The 19,010-nt window shown below is 32.7% G+C and overlaps 1 protein-coding gene across 4 annotated transcripts; it reads right to left on the reverse strand.

Annotated features, from left to right (window-relative positions):
• Positions 1-1,365: 1,365 nt before the first annotated feature.
• Positions 1,366-18,068, reverse strand: LOC143910627 (uncharacterized). Of its 4 annotated transcripts, XR_013260497.1 has the most exons (5): positions 18,022-18,068; positions 16,571-16,827; positions 2,570-3,321; positions 1,821-1,948; positions 1,366-1,741 (listed from the first exon to the last, which is right to left on the reverse strand). XR_013260497.1 is itself a non-coding variant. In XM_077429186.1 (3 exons), the coding sequence occupies exons 2-3, from the start codon at positions 3,318-3,320 to the stop codon at positions 1,935-1,937; spliced, it is 765 nt and encodes a 254-aa protein (XP_077285312.1). In that variant the 5' UTR covers position 3,321; positions 16,571-16,665; the 3' UTR covers positions 1,366-1,934. The 4 variants fall into 4 exon arrangements, 2 of the variants coding, with proteins under 2 accessions (XP_077285312.1, XP_077285311.1); XR_013260498.1 differs by lacking the exon at positions 18,022-18,068 and having other exon boundaries at positions 16,571-17,014; XM_077429186.1 differs by lacking the exon at positions 18,022-18,068 and having other exon boundaries at positions 1,366-1,948; positions 16,571-16,665.
• Between the last annotated feature and the right edge of the window lie 942 nt (positions 18,069-19,010).

A 19,010-nucleotide genomic window follows, 5' to 3' on the forward strand; every position in this document is an offset into this window, starting at 1 on the left:
ATTCACAGTAGAAAATGCTACGCGGAGATTCTAGCAATAATTAAATAGGTAAAAAATGATTGTGCAATTTAGCTATTGTGTAAATATGTAAAAGTTAAAAATCTTAAAACAATGTTATCTCACTTCTAGATCATACTATGAGGATAACTACACTACAGGCTTTGACATCCACTTTCAGCGAAATTTCCACTGTAAACATAGCTGTCTTAGTAATGAGTACACTTAATTATTATTTACTTAATTGAGTTTTTAAAAAAAGTAATCATATATATGAGTCTACGATTAACTGAAATTGCTTCTTTCGTAACAATTTCATTACAAAATATATCCACTTCATAGACAGCTAAATTTACAGTTGCCTATGCTTTTAGTGGATGTGCTGCCTAAGAATGTTCGTGAGAACATAATCACAGCACTGTGATATTTCCTTACAAGCCATGTTCACCGACACATTTGATGGACAGGGGAACGGTGCGAAAAATAATTAATAATAAAATCACAACACTATAATATAATAAGCTATGTATGTTTATGGTAAGATATCAGAATATTTAAGCTTATTAGATTATCATTGAATACAGCCTTTTCGAGCATCTCTGTGACTGTGTTGCACCATCACGGGACTATGAGTATAGGTCCTTCGTGATTCTAAAAATAAATTGAAAATCGACTAGGATTTTTTAAAGGATTAATTTTGTTGCACTACTTTAAAAAACAAACCTTACATCTTGAGTGTTAAACGTGTCAAAATATTTCCTAAATGATTATAAAGAAATTCTTTGTAACAAAGAAAACTTCGATAATTTGTTTTGTACATATATTATTGAAAAATTTGAAATATTTTTATTTTCGATTAAAAGAACAATATTGAATTAATTTAATAATATTTTTCAAAATTTAAATTCGTGTAATAAATATACAATATTGAGTAGTGCGCGTAATGAAAAATGCGTGTTTAAATTACAAATTTCTTTAAAGTTAACCCTAAAATTTTCAGTCGATTGAAATTCAATATTTACATAAGTTTTCTTTGGCTAAATGCTAATAATTATACAATTATCCTTATAAAAATTGGAAATGTAAAGAGAAGTATATATTTGTAATAGTATAAGGCATTCAAAGCTTTACATTAATAAGAGAAATGCTATTTTGCACGAAAGTTTAACGATGTTAATTTTATTTTATATGGACATAATATTACTTTTAGGTACATATAATATATATATATATATATATATATATATATATATATATATATATATATATATATATATATATATATATATATATATATATATATTTATATATATATATGTATATATTTTTTTTTGTAATATATATATATATATATATTTTTTTTTTTTTGTAAAATATTATAATGTTTATACATTCATAATTACAATTTGATATGAAATTAAAATGTCATTAATTTTCTTCGTTCATTTTTTTCGTGTCGTTATGGGTTTTGTCTATTAAAATGTGTATCAAATGTTTAAATTTTGGAACAAATAAACAATGTATCACTTTTGGACCCTCCAGCCCACTATTTGGGCAATTCATACAATTTTGAGATAATCTTGTAAATCTATGTTCAAAATTCACAATTTCATTGCTATCAAACAATTAATCATTCCTTTGAACTTTTTTTGATATTGAAAGGGAATGTTTGTATTTGAATTTGTACACAATTTATGATTTGTTCACATCACCTCTTCTATGCAGAGGGATGGACGAAGGTCGACTATGAAAGAATTGTTATATAATATTACATACATTGTAAAATCAGTCTATCTTGGCAAATGGTGGATTAGGTGACTTACTATAGATGTTAGTTGATTTTTCTGATAAATCTTGTAAAGCATGGGAGTTGTTTGAGATTTCCACTGGATTGAGCTGTGAGTTGGATGTTCGCTATGATAGATAGAGCTGCCAAGTTAAACCGGTCTACCTACAAGACGAACATTCTAAGAATGGACTTGGTATAGAAATTCACACGTAATTTGTAAAGATTGATTGAATCACATATAATATTTGAATAATGTTAAGGTGCATTTATAAGTGATTAGTGTACCAAGTCCATCTATAGAATGATTTACATTAATAAAATACAAAATGTATAGTATAAAATCAATGTTAATTAATTTATGTTTTTTTATTTTACAAAGCTAAGCTTAAAAATACGATTTAATAACATCAAACAGTGAAAGAAAAATTGTGACACATCGACAACATAAACGCATTGTGTATTTTTTTTTAAATGCGTTTTTTTTTTTTTGAAAAAAATTCCATTTAAATTTGAGTAAATTTTACGACGATAAAAAAGCTAAAACATCGAATTTGAATTGTGTTCCGAACATTAAAATAAAGAAAATGTAAGTCGACGCAAAACGGTGGCGGTGCGACGATTTACATCCTTTCGATCCTTACATCCTCGACATGATCATGTGACGTCCGTTTCCGATTAACTCTCGCGTATCCGACGGTGTTATCGGACTCATACTTATCGTCGTGGAATGGTTTGAATATGTTTCCTTGTTATAGTAATCCACACGCTTCGGATCTTCCTCACCCTTTTCCGACGTCGAATAGTCCTCCTCGACTATCTGATCCAGATGATGATCCTGAATAGTGTCGCCGTTGAGAGCCGCCGGATTTATGAAGCCGTGGTGAGTGGCAGCGGTAACAGTGACAGAGGACGGCGAATGTGGGGTCAGAGGCGGGCTTTCAATGGTGATTCCACTGAGTCTACGCGCCTCGTCTTCTTTTTGCTGGCGCTTTTCGCGCTTTTGATGCTTGGAGATCATGCCACCAGTTTCCACGTCCCTTTCCAGCCGGTGTCCCGAGCGAGATCTCGTCAATTGGCTCTGTACGTACTCTTCGAGATCGCGCTCCTCGTTTTTGGATATGTACTTGTTGAGGATGATGAGGAATACGCCGACGGCTACGGCGAATAGTCCGGTGCAGACCAGCTCGTTCCACCAGCCGGTGGTGCCTAGAGCGCTCCAGGACGTGATGTTGTCCGGCAGGAGTCCCGATCCAACTAGGAAGACTCCTAGAACTAGGAAGACCACTCCGATGTGGAGCATGCCCACGGACGACACCACCTTGGAGTCGAGCATGGCGTTTGGCGGGGGGCGATTCTTGCGAGGGCGTCTTCGTGAGCCGGCTCTGTCCAGGGAGCCTTGGGAGCCCCTCGGCGATGTCAGACCCGATTCGCTGCTCTGCAAGGAGTAGCGTCTCTCTTTGGCCCTCCTCTGCTCATCTCTCCTCTTGCGCTGCCTCTTGATCGCCAATGCCGAGTGGAGTCCGCCCGCGTGCATCCTGCAATCCAACCCAACCGGTCAGAGCATGAGCAGTCATCGCAGCTTCCGGCCCACCGCCACCACCGCCGCCCCCTCACCACTGGCACACAACTGGCACACATTTTTCAACCGAGATGGAAAATCGCGACGCGACCGCTTGACTGTCAGTGACGTCGGAGGTGGTGACGGACGGCCGGACGCGTTTCTATGTGACGCCTTCTCATTATTGTGGTGTGTGTGTGTGTGTGTGTGTGTGATACTATTGTTTGACTACATATTATGTGTCAAACGTACTACATACGTCTACGTCGGCATACCCTTTATCGTGCAGTTTCAGTTTGTTCACACTTGAATGTGTGTGTATGTACATTGTATGTATGTGTGCGTCTGTATGTTGGGGGTAAATTCGCAAAGTGTGGTTACGTCGACAAGGGAGTTCTTGTAGTGGGATGCAGTTGTTTAAAGTTTAGCTTACACGACTCGTAAAGTTTATATGTATCATGTACATGCAACATACTACATAGGTACTTTTATATGAAGCTAAATACATTTTTATAAAACTCTAACGTGTATACATAGCGAAAGGCTTCGATATATCTAATATATAATTTCGAAATAGGCTCGGTATTTAAGTATGTAAGAAAATATGTAATGTCGGTTGGGAACTTCGTAAACAAAACAAAGTTTCTATGACGACAGTTCAATTGGTTGAATATTGTATTTTTTTCGATTCAAATAAATTTAATAGAAAAAAAAATGAATATTTACTGTTAGATTAGCCATGTTTACGCTGTTTATATTACAAATACCGAGCGAAGACGGGTAAAACCACTAGTATATGATACATAATATGTATAACACCAGGTCCTATATATAATATGTATAACACCACTTCCGGTCCTACCTCTACTTATGACCGAGCCATTCCTATTCTTTTTGTTTTACTACAAAAAAAAAAAGACAGGATAGTTACATTAAACTGTTCGAGATATTAAATATATTGAATTCCAATTTGAGTCCAACCAGCATCATGGTTGACTTTGAATTGGCAGTTATACACAGTTTAGAAAGAAGTTTCCCCAAATGCGGAAATAAGTTTCCCGCCTAACTACGCCCATGGAACCATCTTAATATGTAGAAAATGTCTGATTTATTAATTACTAGTGGTTTTACCCGGCTTCGCTCGGTATTTGTAATATAAACAGCTTAAACATGGCTAATCTAACAGTAAACATTCATTTGCTTTTTTGTTAAATATATTTTAATCGAAAAAAATAATATTCAACGATATCGATATCGTCGTCATTGAAACTTTGATTTGTTTTCGATGCTCCCAACCAAATCATACATATATACATAGTTACATTAAACCTTACATACAAAGTGTTTTTCGAAATTATATATTAGATTCACGAACAAACTAAAATCCATCTAATCAGATCAGAAACGTGGTAAGTGTTTCGATGCAAAAATTTGACTAATGTACCCATGTATGTACATATATGTATGTTTTAAAAAATGTCAAATTCCTCAATCAAAATATATGCTATGTTATATTTGTAATATATGTATGTATATATTATAATATAAATAAACAGTGTTTATTTTTTAAGTAATTCCTGTTATGTGTTCAATATGTATAATGTATTTGTAAAACTTTTAACATGTTATATTATAATGTATGTACATACATACAATCTACATATATTTCTAAAGTTAAATAATTTGATAAAATTTTCATTTTATAATCATGTATTACATACATATATTATTTGAACATGTGAATATTAATTTTGTGAAATAATTAGAATTTACCTTTATTGTATTATTACCCCGAGAAAGGAAAATCACGTTTTTTACTTACTGGGAGACTTATCAATTTTTATTAAGTTTGATTCACATAATTCGAATATGATAATGATTTTTGTTGGTTTTTTCTCGTTCATGAGATATGAGCCTTTAAAATTAATTATTGTTATTGCTGGGGTAAAACAATAATAAAAAAAACATCAAATTATTGATTATAATTTATACTCGCTTTCGGCACAGCGATACTAGATTTTGAGGTTAAGACTGCAAAAGAATTGCCCATTTCTTTAAATACTCATATCTCATAAACGACAAGAAGCCAACAAAAACCAATGTCATGATCTAATTTAGTGAGTCAAATTTAGTAAAGATTAATTAGTCTCCGCTACGGTAATCTTTGTGATTATTGGTGCTATTGACGTGTGTACATATGTATATAGTTTTATAATATTATGTATATTGTGAAATTTTGATCTTATTGTGTAATTTATTTATTATGATATGTATGTATATAGTATTGTCTTCAAATGAATTTAGCCACGTTGTTGTGAATGATTTTGATTTGTGGTATGCCGACGGAATTAATATCAAAGGATTATGTAACTTGAGATCTGAAAGCTCAATAATTTTACATATTATAGGTGTAATAGAAGGCGTCACACAAATTTTGTAATATATAAAAATATAATATTATAAAAAAATCACTGTTGGCAAAAATCAGTATTTGGCGAAGTCCGATTAAAGTGCAATTATAAAATTCAAAATATGCAATATCAGACTCCAAAGGGTTGTATAAAAATTAATCGGTTACTATATTGCTAAAATTGTAGATTTTATCTTATAATGAGTACGAATTAAATTTTATTTTTATTAAGGTAGCAAACTAAAATCTTTACATTCCCTTTACAACCCAGTACTCATTTTCAACAGAAACAAAACCACACAACACTTTAATTTTTATTATGCATCTCTGGAGACTTATAAAACTCAAGTCAAATGAACATGAAATTTTGTTAGTGTGATTAAAGCATGACAACTGGGCGAGTATGCGATTGGATTAATATTTTCACGACTACGAATTTCAATCGCGACTGTTTTCTTAAAGTGAAATATCGGTAAAGTGCGAAAACAAACTTTTATTTTATGCTGTGGCACGTTTTAATGTATCAGATATGTAATTGAAAGGGTAACAATGTGACCTAAATAAACCAACGGAGAGCTCTTACGTGTAATTCGATATCAGAACTCTCATTTGGTCGGGTAATTTGATATCGGACCATGATGAGACTTGCGCTTCAAAGAATTTCTGACCACACATACATACATATGTAAGAATATTCGCGAATCAATTTGCCATTCTGTCAGCCGGGATAAATGCCAGGAATCCCTTAATCGTTTTATTTTATGTCACTTACATACATTATATAATACATATATATATATTCAAATACAACAGCTCAAATTTCGCCTACACTTCATTGCGGTTCAATTATTGTTAAAAATAAAGAATATATATATATATATATATATATATATATATATATATATATATATATATATATACATACATATATACAATGTATGTAATAGTAAATTTTAATTACAATTTAAATAACCCATATTTAAATACAAGAAAGATATCAGTATATTTTTTCTTATGAATGTTGAAATTTTCATATGTATGAAATTAGAAATAGTCTACAGCAAGTGAAAATTGATGAGTAATTTAATTCGGAAAATATATTTGTACATATGCAGTTGCTTTAATTACAATGAAGGTTGTAATTATTTATCTCATCTTACTTGATGCACCAAACGTCAAATTTTAAATACAAAGATCGACGTATATAATTGATACAAAGGTGTCAATTAGTGACAATGTAACTTAGTGATGCACAGCCTTTGTGACAGACGGGACAGTTTATCTATATTCTAAGTGATCGCTGGCTGCAGTGCACAAACGGGTTGAAAAATAATAATATTCAATTAGAGCCGGATTTTGATGAAAAAGGCTATTCCACTAATCGGACTATTTTCTCTAAGCCTTGAGAAAACAAAAATTCTGGACCTTTTATAGCAAGGAGGGGATTTATTTAAGAATTTGGAAAATACAATATTCCCCCTTTTTGACATGTTAAATAACTATTACAGAAAATACATTTTTTGATTACCCTTAATTTTCATATTATTTACATGTCAAAATCTATTTAAATATTATTCAGTTGCGCGACAGGCAAAATATTTATAATAAAATATGATATTTTTGATAATAACAATTGTTACATTATATAAATGTCAATGTACGATATCCAGCGAGTATGCATATGCAGATATTTTGAAACACTTGGTGATGAAATAAATCATTTTGGGTTGTGCTTTAGATCGTTGACTTTTAGTTAGTATTATGTATTATATGTATTATGAGCATTAATAAGAATTGTAAATAGGTTTTTGAGCTCTTTTTCCTATTATGCTGTACATTAACATGAGAATAATATAATAATATGATTACTAATAAAATTAAATTAAAATTGTACAATAGAAAATGATCAGTAGATCAGTAGCTATTAAAATAGATATAAGATGTATTGTAAACATAATTTAGTAATAATAAAAAGCATTTAAGCGTCACTGATGTAACTATTGGGATCTTTGTGTTAAGGTCTGACCGCATTATGCGACCGCGACGCGACACGGCAGTGCGCGGCCAAATATTGTTTGTGTGAAATTGTATGAGATAGAACGAACTACGAGTCACGCGAAACCACGCGATCTGTCGCGATCTGTTGCCTTTTGTATCAACTTTGCCGTGTAGTGTCGCGTCGCAGCAGCGCAATGTCGCCTACTGCGTTTGGACCTTTAGTGAGGTATGTATGTGTTATCGAAGTTTACGGTCATATATCTGATAACTCATCAGTGATGAGGGTTACTTCTGTGTGATCTAAATACATAAGTAATTTAATACCGGTAGAAAGAAATAACCAGTAGCTGTAGTTATCCAAAATTTGATATCGATTAGAGAAAGATTGCGGGAAATGTGGAGAAACAAAGAGACGGGCAGAATTTCAAATATATAGTTGAAAGTCGCATGTTTGGTTGCGATTAAATTCCGAATCACGAGTTTGAAAGCGGGTGATTCATCCCAAACAATAAACGATCGCGTAAAAAAGTCTAAATATTTACACGTGGCACATCTGTGGCATTTATTCGCGTTTTACCAGTAAAATCGAAAATACGATGGCAGTCGAATTATAGAAATTTTTCCGATAAAACTAGTCTTAGTTTTGTATTTTAAGTTATTTAGTCGAATGTCGAATATCTCTATGAGTTGCCAATATAAACTCCAACTTTTCAGAACTTCCTGCATATAAATCGCACGTTCGTTATATCAATATTGACATTTCATTTGGTGCGAGAATAAATCGGATGTTTTGATACTGGAAATATGTACAGTAAATTTAGATTTGTTATTAAAGTGTGCCCAATCACTTATATCAATTGAGATTTCTTTTCATACACCACAATAATTGGAAAATGAGGCTAATTTTATATTTCTTTATATTATATAAAGATGTTGAAAGACGGATTGATGAGGCTGCAAAACAAAATTAGTTTTCTTGTATCGTAATAAGAAATTATAGAGAAACGAGCAAGGTTTATTATAATAGAAACTAAAAGAATGATTGAAAATACAATTATTTTTAATGTATAAAATACAGAGATTCTCAATGTCCTTTAAAAATGTGGTATTTTGAAGTTAACAAAAAAATCTTATTTAAAGAACCGTGGGTTAAAAAAATAGTTAAAATTTGGTAATGATGGTAATGATATTATTTGATTAAAAAATCTACATAAATCATGTTATCGTATTTTAAATAAAAGTTTTATTTATTATGTTTTCACGAATCATTTTCGTCACCGTTTGTAATAAATTTAAATTTTTTTCGTATTTATACTTTCCATAATTCAATGAAACAATAAAGTTTTTGAAATTATAGTAAAATCACCAAAAGAGCACACCGGGCTCCACGAAATTTATTAAAATTTAAAGCCTCTGCCAAATTTGGATGGTCCCTAATTGGACGCTAATTGGCAGTAAAGCCACCAACGTTTGGATGTATGTACATAGTAAGGGTCTTAAAGGTTATTTCCTACAGACTGATTAAATGCTAGTACTTAGACTGAGGTCTAACCGAAAAGGACCATCGTGTAAGCCAACTCATTTAGGTGATTCAAAATATTTTACTAAATTTTTTAACGGATTTTAATATTCACAAATATCTGTATGTATGTACATAGATAGTATTTATATGTATGTGTATTGAGTAATTAAACCGCATTGCAGATATGGAATGTTTGAGGGTTTGCGTTGGACAGAGCCCGACCGAGTCGTTGAGACCCTTGTAATTGCGAATAGACAACGATAGCTTTTCCCCATGTAAATTTTTCACATTACTGGTCCGTACAAATGAGTTTTTAGGGGCGATGAAAAATGTCGTCGCTTGATAAAAACCCGAACCATATATTTGTATTAAAAATGAAAATAAAACCTACATGGAGTGTATGTTTCGCGATTCAATCAACACGCAGCGGGAGTTTGGGTGGATTTGTTGTGGATTTTTTGTTTTTGGAATTCAACGTTCTACCGGGATTTCCCGGGAAATTCACGCCGTTTTTGCGGTCGTTTCGAGAGTGAAATAAAGCGATGCTCGTGTATCAAACGGAATGTGCGGCAATTTCTATCGGATAACCATTGCTTCCGAAAGACGTAATGTTGCACATATTTTTCAATAGACATTGCAAGATCTAATATAGCCAAGAAACAGAACAAAATATATTATGTAATATTAAAGAAATGGTAGACAATAATAAACACGATTGAGTTTATTCAATTATATAATTATTACCTTTATTGACTTAATATTTAAATTAAATATATGTATGTATCATCGTTACGATTTAGTTCATGTCTCAGGAATGAGAGATGAACTATTTTATTTAATATACATATTTAACGGGTCTACGTGACGAGACAGAATGTTAAATTACAGAAAACACAAATATCGGAAGGCAAAGATCAAAAATCGAAAGATCTTAAGTCGAAAGACAAAAAAAATGGTGCATGGTAAACGGTACATACTCACTTAATTTGCGCGAGCAGGATACAACAGGAACAAGAGGAACATGCTTTTCCTCCCGTATTCTGCGCGCGCACATTAATACGGGAGGAAAAGCCTGTTCCTCTTGTTCCTGTTGTATCCTGCTCGCGCAAATTAAGTGAGTATGTACCGTTTACCATGCACCCTTTTTTATCTTTCGATCTTTCCCTTGCGATATTTGCGTTTTCTGTAATTTAACATTCTGGCTCGTCACGGAGACCGCCTATTTTCATATATGATAAACCGCCGCTTCATATGCGTATTTATTTATATAATAGTGTATGTATGATCAATTATATGTTAATAATTGCTTTCATATTAAAAAAAAATCTTTTTTTATTAAAGTTAGCGTGTCAAATACATGGAAAAGCTATTTTTTTTAATGTAAATAAACATAAAAAATAGATAACATCAGGAGAGATGCGAAAGTCCTCGATTTGAGGTATTTCGAGTGAAGTGTTTGGGCGATGGCCCTTAATTGCCCTACTCAACTAGTAAACCAAACACCGATCGATACCCAATAATGATTCAAATTGAACTTTCACCTTTCGAACACATTTTAACATGCTGTGGGTGAGAACTTAACAGACATTCGCTTGAAATTCGACTTAATTTCGTGAACATGTTGTATATTCAAAATAATGAGATTTTTGAAGTCGTTTAGCGCTTAAAATTTCTTACGAGAATTAAGTCTCGGCGTAGAGCAATATTTTATTCAGCGTAAGCGAGGAAAGTCGACGAAAACTTGTAACAGTTTGCTGAAGTCATTGTGAAAGTTTATCGTTGAACGTGGGTCTTCTTCGCCGACGAGGAAGTTGGTGGCAAATGTACACACGTGGTGTGGCGAGTGTGTGTGTGTGTGCGTATGTGTTTACAAAAGGCCAATTAATCCGACTAAAACGTAGAGGAAACGGTTGTGAAATGTAAACATTAAAGATTTACAATTCAGTTTGGCCATTTAGATTAGTTAAATTCTCATAAACATTACACAAAGGTAGCCGGGAAAATATACTTACAATATGTGAGTTTTTTTTATGACCGACGATACTTTTTCAACGCTACGATCGATAGTCCTTTCGTCTGCAGTATGAATATAAAAATTATTTATTTCTTTTAGGTTTATTCAGGTCGGGAACCATCGAACGATTGTACTATGCTTATCATGCACAAATTCTTTGTGGGTCCTCTTTTCAATTCAAATCTATCTTCAGAGACGGATTTTTCATTTTTTATCACTATGAGTTGTAAGAAAATTTCCGTAATATATACATATATCTATTTTGCATAAATTTCTAATATTTTTTTATCAATTAACTTTACAACCTATCTTAAATAGGTAGTACATTTGCAGAAGTTTCCAAAAAAATTGATATTAATTCTGTACTCTAATGGCGGATTTGCACATATTTTAAAAGACATGTCCACATGGAACTATAGTGGAAGTGTGTAGCCGAATAAAGATATATGATAAAATTTTACAAAACCATTTACAGCTTGTCTCAAATGTAAATGGAAAGGGTTCAAAATGCTTCGTGAATGAGAATGAATTTCTCAATGGAACAAATATATAGTAATTAATATTATTATAGATCGTAAGTTAGTGGAATAAAGATATATGAGCCGTTATATTTGAAAGTGGTGGAAGTCCAATTTTTAATTCCAAAAACACTATTTCTGTTTGACTTACTTCACAAATATGTAGTTATCACTTCTTTTAATTAGATATCTCGGAAAGCAGAATAAACGTATTACAGGCCAGCAGCATTTTTAAATATTGTTTAACGCAACAAATTACATATATATATAATGAAGCAAAGTGGACTTTTGCCACTTTCAAATATAACGGCTCATATGTATGTGTTGTATTAATGTTTTATCATTCGCATAGTGCATTAGTAATTTTGTTATTTGGCTCTCATGTAAAAGATTAAATTACAACATATATATTTATTCGACTGCACGCCTTTAACTTTTGTTTTGTTTGTATAACGATTATTTAAAATTTTGGACAAACGTTTTCATAAATAATTCGTTAAAGGTTTAATTAAAAAATGAGCCGTATATGTAAAGTCTAATTCAAAATTAAAAAGCAAAGGACGAAAGACTTTTTAATTGGACATTATATAAATGAGTAAGTATGGAAATCAAAAATCTTATAAAAATTTTATACAATAAAATTTTTAAATGGAAAGTGAATTCTGCTGCTGTTTTTTAAGATGAGAGATTTGATTGATTTACTATACGTAAAATGTTTAGGTATTTATGTAAGATACACATCGTGTATGTACATATGTATGTAGTATTCCCCAAAGTGAGAGCCAAAGTCAATATCAGTCGAAATGTTAAGGTTTAATTTTGACAAAAAGCACTATGTATGTATATACATATGTATGATTGCTAATTTACTATTTGCCTTCGGATAACGTACCTGTTTAAATGTTGTTTCATTTATAATACATACGAATGTGTGTGTATTCATATGATACACTCAATATTTTAGATACGGCCTGTTTGTTATTGACGTGATTTATCGTTGGGGCTTTATGAAATTTTTGCCATAAAAAGTTACCGAGCAAATCGACACCGCGATGAAATGGCTGAATAAAAGATGATTGATAAGGATCGAGGGTTTTATTTTTTAATAAATACGTACATACATACATATTTATAGAGGTGCCGTTGGGGCATTTGGCACCCGGGAGAATCCTTCTATTGGCAAACCCCCAAACCACAAATGAAAAAAAAAATGTAAATGAAATTTTCACAGTACAGTATTTCAATCGAAATTTCCTAAGGTATAAATTTTGAAAAAGAGAAGCCTTAAGAAAACCTTTTATGAATTTCGTGCGAATTCAATACTTAATGTATGTATAATGTGAGTAAATTTAATCTGGAAAATCCTGATAATTTTTTTTCACATTTTTTTAAATTGCTTTATTCGTACTATGTATATTATTATATATACAGCTATTTAAAAAAAATACTCATTCAAAAGATCCTAAATTAAAATATTACGATGCATTATAGGCAGAGCCGTAGATAGTGCACGTTGCGCCCGGCGACAAACATGCCACTAGCCCCCCCCCCCTTGATTTTTTAAAACAATTTTGGAATACATCCACCAAGTAAAATATCAAAATTACCGCCTTCCTATTTAATTTTATCAATTTTGTCAATATGTCGTAATAGGAAATATTTTCGTCAGCGCAGGGCGAATGTAGCGATCGTCTGCATTTTAAATAAACATTAATTGTAAAATTTCTTTCCCGATTCAATGTAAAAATTGAACTCTACCAATAAACCTGGCAAATTATAATTCATAGTATAGAAAATTACCAAACGCATTTTGGCACCCCTTCAATCTTGCACCTGGAGTCATCTGCCCTCCTCATGCACCCTATGCCCCCCCCCCCCCACTACGGTCTTTATTACAGGTATAAAATGATTATATTTTTCTTGTTTATAATATGTAACAAAATAAATTTTCAGGAACTGAAACTTTGAGCTACATACATACATACGAGTATGCATGTATATATGTATTATATTATATAATACATTGAAATTTTGAATAATTAATTAATATAAAAAAAATTATCGCTTAATATAATTTAAATTTAACGTTTTTATGCATTTGAATATAGACCTCTAAGTTTTGTTATCTAAACTAATCGCTCTTGAAGAGCAGCTGTCGACCGATTCAATTAGTTATTGCATTTATACATACATGCGTGTATTTTTTTTAATTTATCCAAATTGTAGAAAACGCGATTCTTAAATGATCGAAAAATTGTAGAAAATACATTTGACCAAATATGCTGTCAATATTATTTTTCCGCTTTGAAGATTGGGTGCTTCAGACTGGCTCAGATTATCAGATTTAGTTCTAGTTTGACGTGCAATTGCTGGAAATTTACTGAATGAATTGGATTGAACGGTCCATCGCCTAAAAATAGTCGAACGTACATACATATACTACCGAACGAGCTTGTTGGCCTTTCGTGTCGAACTATTTTTGTATATGGCACTCGAGACGTTTCATGGGTGTTTCGACGCTTCGACCCAACACCCAAACCACCCCTTGTGTCAATATGGCGGGACGATTGATGGACTAGACTGGATCAGACACCGCGGAAGATTGATTCACCTCGTACAATGTCGAGACTCGCAAAAAAGGAATGTCTTCCATCAATTAAAATCGATTATACGAAACTTTCCGTTTACCTATTTATTATTATATAATATATTCTACAGTTTTATACGGGATATTCTTTTGTATAATGCGAATCAAAATTGTCACGAAGCACGCAATCCCTTGACAACCGAAAGTATATGTATATGTATAGTATGCATGTGCTTTGTCCCATTAGTGATGTGACACTTTAGCGACAATCGATCGGGCATTGTTTCAATAAATTTTATCGCATTGTCGGCATAAAATGTACGGGTCTACCTCACGGGCCCGAATTTGAAACGCCCGAAAACGCAAATATCGGAAGGCAAAGATCGAAAATCGAAAGATCTTAAGTCGAAAGATAAAAAAAGGGTGCATGGTAAACGGTACATACTCACTTAATTTGGGCGAGTAGGTTACAACAGGAACAAGAGGAACAGGCTTTTCCTCCCGTATTCTGCGCGCGCACATTAATACGGAAGGAAAAGCCTGTTCCTCTTGGTCCTGTTGTATCCTGCTCGCGCAAATTAAGTGAGTATGTACCGTTTACCATGCACCCTTTTTTTTTGATCTTTCGACTTAAGATCTTTCGATTTTCGATCTTTGCCTTCCGATATTTGCGTTTTCGGGCGTTTCATATTCGGGCCCGTCACAGAGACCGAAAATGTACATACATATGTCTGATAGAACATTACTAAGAAGTCTCAATGTCAAATTTTAAGAATCTTTTATGGCGAAAATAAGGAAATTTTTGTACAATATTTGGGTTCATCAGATATGCATGCTCCTTCCCCCAAGTATTTTAAATAAAGCCAATCCAAAAGACACAAGCAAATCTTTCAAATTTAATTATTCGACGTACTTGGAAAAAGTACGTTGAAATGAAGTTGAAATATTCTTAGAATTATTTGTTAGCTAAAATTAAAAAAAAAACTATGGCATCTGTATGTACATATATATGTATTTTTAGCGTTGAAACTGTGCCTGTCAGCTAAAGTTGACCTGTTGATTCGATAGTTACTTCTTTTGTTTGAAACGCTCCGTGATCCACAGTCTTCAAAATTCATGGTCATATGTAAAAGCATTGTTAAGTTTCATATCAATTGCCTTTAATAATTGAAATTTATAGACTGTTGTTAGCCGGTGCTCTAATTGAAATAAATGTGACTGTTTAGCAAAAAACTAAAATTAATTTCTAGACGAAAAGTTACATGGGAGTTATTGCGTGACGACTGCAATTTCAAACTAATTATACTTTGATAACAATTTATCTTATATTGTTAATGTCAATGGGTTCATCTCATGACGCTAGCACGAATCGAACGAAATTACATGTACGTACATACATATGTAAACATTAACCTTTTCATAGCAATATTATAATATAGAGCGCGCACATACGTACGTATGTACATATATAGGTATAAAACCATTATAAATGTTTTTATTATATGCGCCTAAATATGTGAATATGTTTTACATAAATCACCTTTAATAAGGGCATTCGCAAAGTGACAGAATAATTCCGAAAGTGGCAGATATTCGGGCTTGGAAATGAAAGCGCGAACGCAAAGGGTTAAATCCTTATCAATTCGTGGTAAAGCAACGGTACGAAGGTGGCATTTTTCGACGCAAAAAAACTCGTAAATATTTATATATTCGAAATGAAATTTATGGGCAAAAAATCACGTTGCTCGCATATCGAAAAAATATCGACAGAGAATCAATGAAAAGAGCGTAAGCTAAAGTGGTTTCGGAAAAATTGTATCGGTTTCAAAAGGGTTAAAAAAGACGCCGTATTCGTGACAGCTTGTATAATGTTATCGATGTAAAGGGATCTCACTAAGTTCGAGTTGATTTATAATGAAATGATTGGGTGTATTTAAAATTGTTTCAGATTTTAATTAGCTTATTACACATCCATCTAATCAATTTAATGGAAGAATGTCATGCGAGAATTTTATAAGCATACGGAAAATATGTACATATGTATATACCTAATAGAATATAATATATTTAGTATCGATTACAAATGAATTCGAATTAATTTCAAGAAATTGTGCAATAATAAGAAAATAAATAAAGTGATCTTAATTAATATTTAAGTTTTAACGAATGATGTTTACCTGGTTCTCTGTGAAGGAAAGTTTGTGCGGAACTGCGCTCCTCTAAGGTTGGATGTTGACTGTAGTCGATTCTATGCGGTGATCCTATCTCATCTGCCGTTTCACAAGCACTATATGTCTTATTATGTATTCAAGTTTAATTAATATTTATCAAAATACGTATGTACTCATTCTAAATAAAATTTATCACAATTTTCTTCGCTTTCAACTAGTACGACTATGAAAACACCGCGGTGATTATCATCATGAATTGTATACTGAAAAATCAAATTAGAGAAGCTGTGTAAAAAAAAATGGTAAGAAAATATACAAACGCCTCCACCAATTGTTTCGAATTCTTGGCGAATGAGTATTTAAGTGGTCATATGTGTTGCGAAACGTAATTTTAATTGAAATGTTTCGTACGAGACGACACGCATTTCGCGAAGTGTGTAATCTAAATGCAAAACATTTGGCACAGTTCGAAATGTTATACCTAATATATTTATAAAGCCATTCAAAAACGTTTCTATACGTCTATTCTCTTGATTTTTTTTCGATTGACACGTGTGTACGTATGTGTATCATTATCTGAATTAATTTATTACAAATTGTACTTCAGTGCCAGATTTTCAATGTAAATTATGATATGTTAGCACCCAATTTGTATTTTTACGCTTTTATAAACACGTCATTAACAGGTCGTTATTAATTTTACGATCAATCTCATATTTGCCAGATTGTGCCAAACTTTTCGGAACGCTATGAAATTTATTATGTAAAAATACACCGAAAAGCTATGGAGATTTTTCGAAACCGCTAATGGAATATGATTTGATTTATGCATTCCATTGAGCGAATCGAGTTTCATCTGAGATAATTTCGCGTAGATTGATCTGAGGATGATGCTTTACTTGGTTTTATTATCTTTTTCACGCGCGTTCTAATTTTTGAACTGACCATTCTTAATGATCCATCTTTCAATAAGTTGGCATGCGAAGCGAAATAAGATATTTCAGCTTCACGTACGCGTGTAAGTACAAAGCAAACTCTCAAGTGTTGAATGATTAATATTAACACTGAAAATATTGCACAATATTTTATCTAGTATAGAAAAAGCGCACGTGTATAGAGAAGCCGGCATCGAAAGGTCAAACGTACACAAATCGAAAAAGAAAATCTCAAGGGATTCCTTTGATAAATTTCATCACTAAATTTGAAAAAATCGTTCACAATATGTTTTAGCTCGTTTTGGACGCAAATGTATGTGCTAGAAGGTTATTATTTGAGGTTTGCAAATTTGATTGAGTTGTGTTTTTTTCTGTGGAAATGATCTCTTTGATCGGTTTGAATCGTTTGAGGGAAGTTTTGTGGTTGAACGTGTATCGAAACGAAGTGGAGGCGTTGCGGTTCAAACAAAGGGTGGAAAAGTGGGTGGGGATGTGGGAGGAGGGTGAAAAAGCGACGCTCACCGGCGCCCGGGCGCCGCCTCGACGGGGACTGGCGCCGACACAACACTGGACAGCTGGAGCGCATGCTCACTAAATATACCCATACACCACACCATAAGATACACCGTAATGCAGAGTCGTTCCTATGATACGGCTTCGGGATATGTCGGCCCCGGTACTTGGTAAAATCGGGGAAAAATTTCAACATACAAATGTACATATGTATATCGGTAAATGTAGAACTACGTGTGCCCTAGTTTGAGATTTATTTTTCACATTTCATTGGAATTAAGAATAGTTTCATTTATTACGGCGTGCTCCGAAACCTTTTCTCGCTTAGTGCACACCCAAACTCCACTTAGAATTTTGGGAAATATGTTTCTTTTGTATATGTATGTTACCGTCAAAATATATTACCAGTTATAACTTCATAACTTGAAAATCATAATCGAGAAAGAATATTACGAAATACAAAAACCTTGTAAACATAGAATGAATTCAAGACGATAAACGATATATAATAATAATAATTATTATTTTTAGTTGTTTGTGTATATATATGTTTTGTTTTTGTTATGTCTAATTTATTATTTTGTTTCTTGTCTTTTCTGTTATATTTTTGACCATTGTGGCGCATTAGGAATTCCTGTAATGCTACAACGGTCCAAACTTTAAATAAATAAATAATATATTTTATCTGGCGTTTTAGATAATTCATATTCGAATGGAAATTAATTAATATATATTAATATATATATGTACATATGTATATGTTTCTACAGGCGAAACAGTGCACGCCAGATACATTAGATCGGTCTCCGTGACGAGACAGAATGTTAAATGACAGAAAACGCAAATATCGGAAGGCAAAGATCGAAAATCGAAAGATCTTAAGTCGAAAGATCAAAAAAAAAAATGGTGCATGGTATGAGTTTAATGGGCCATTATTCGGAGAAGAGTATCTTCAAAAGTCTACATCATCATTAGTCACCGGACCCAGAAGGTGCCGC

Source organism: Arctopsyche grandis, chromosome 4, assembly GCF_051622035.1.
Source record: "Arctopsyche grandis isolate Sample6627 chromosome 4, ASM5162203v2, whole genome shotgun sequence".
NCBI lineage: Eukaryota > Metazoa > Arthropoda > Insecta > Trichoptera > Hydropsychidae > Arctopsyche > Arctopsyche grandis.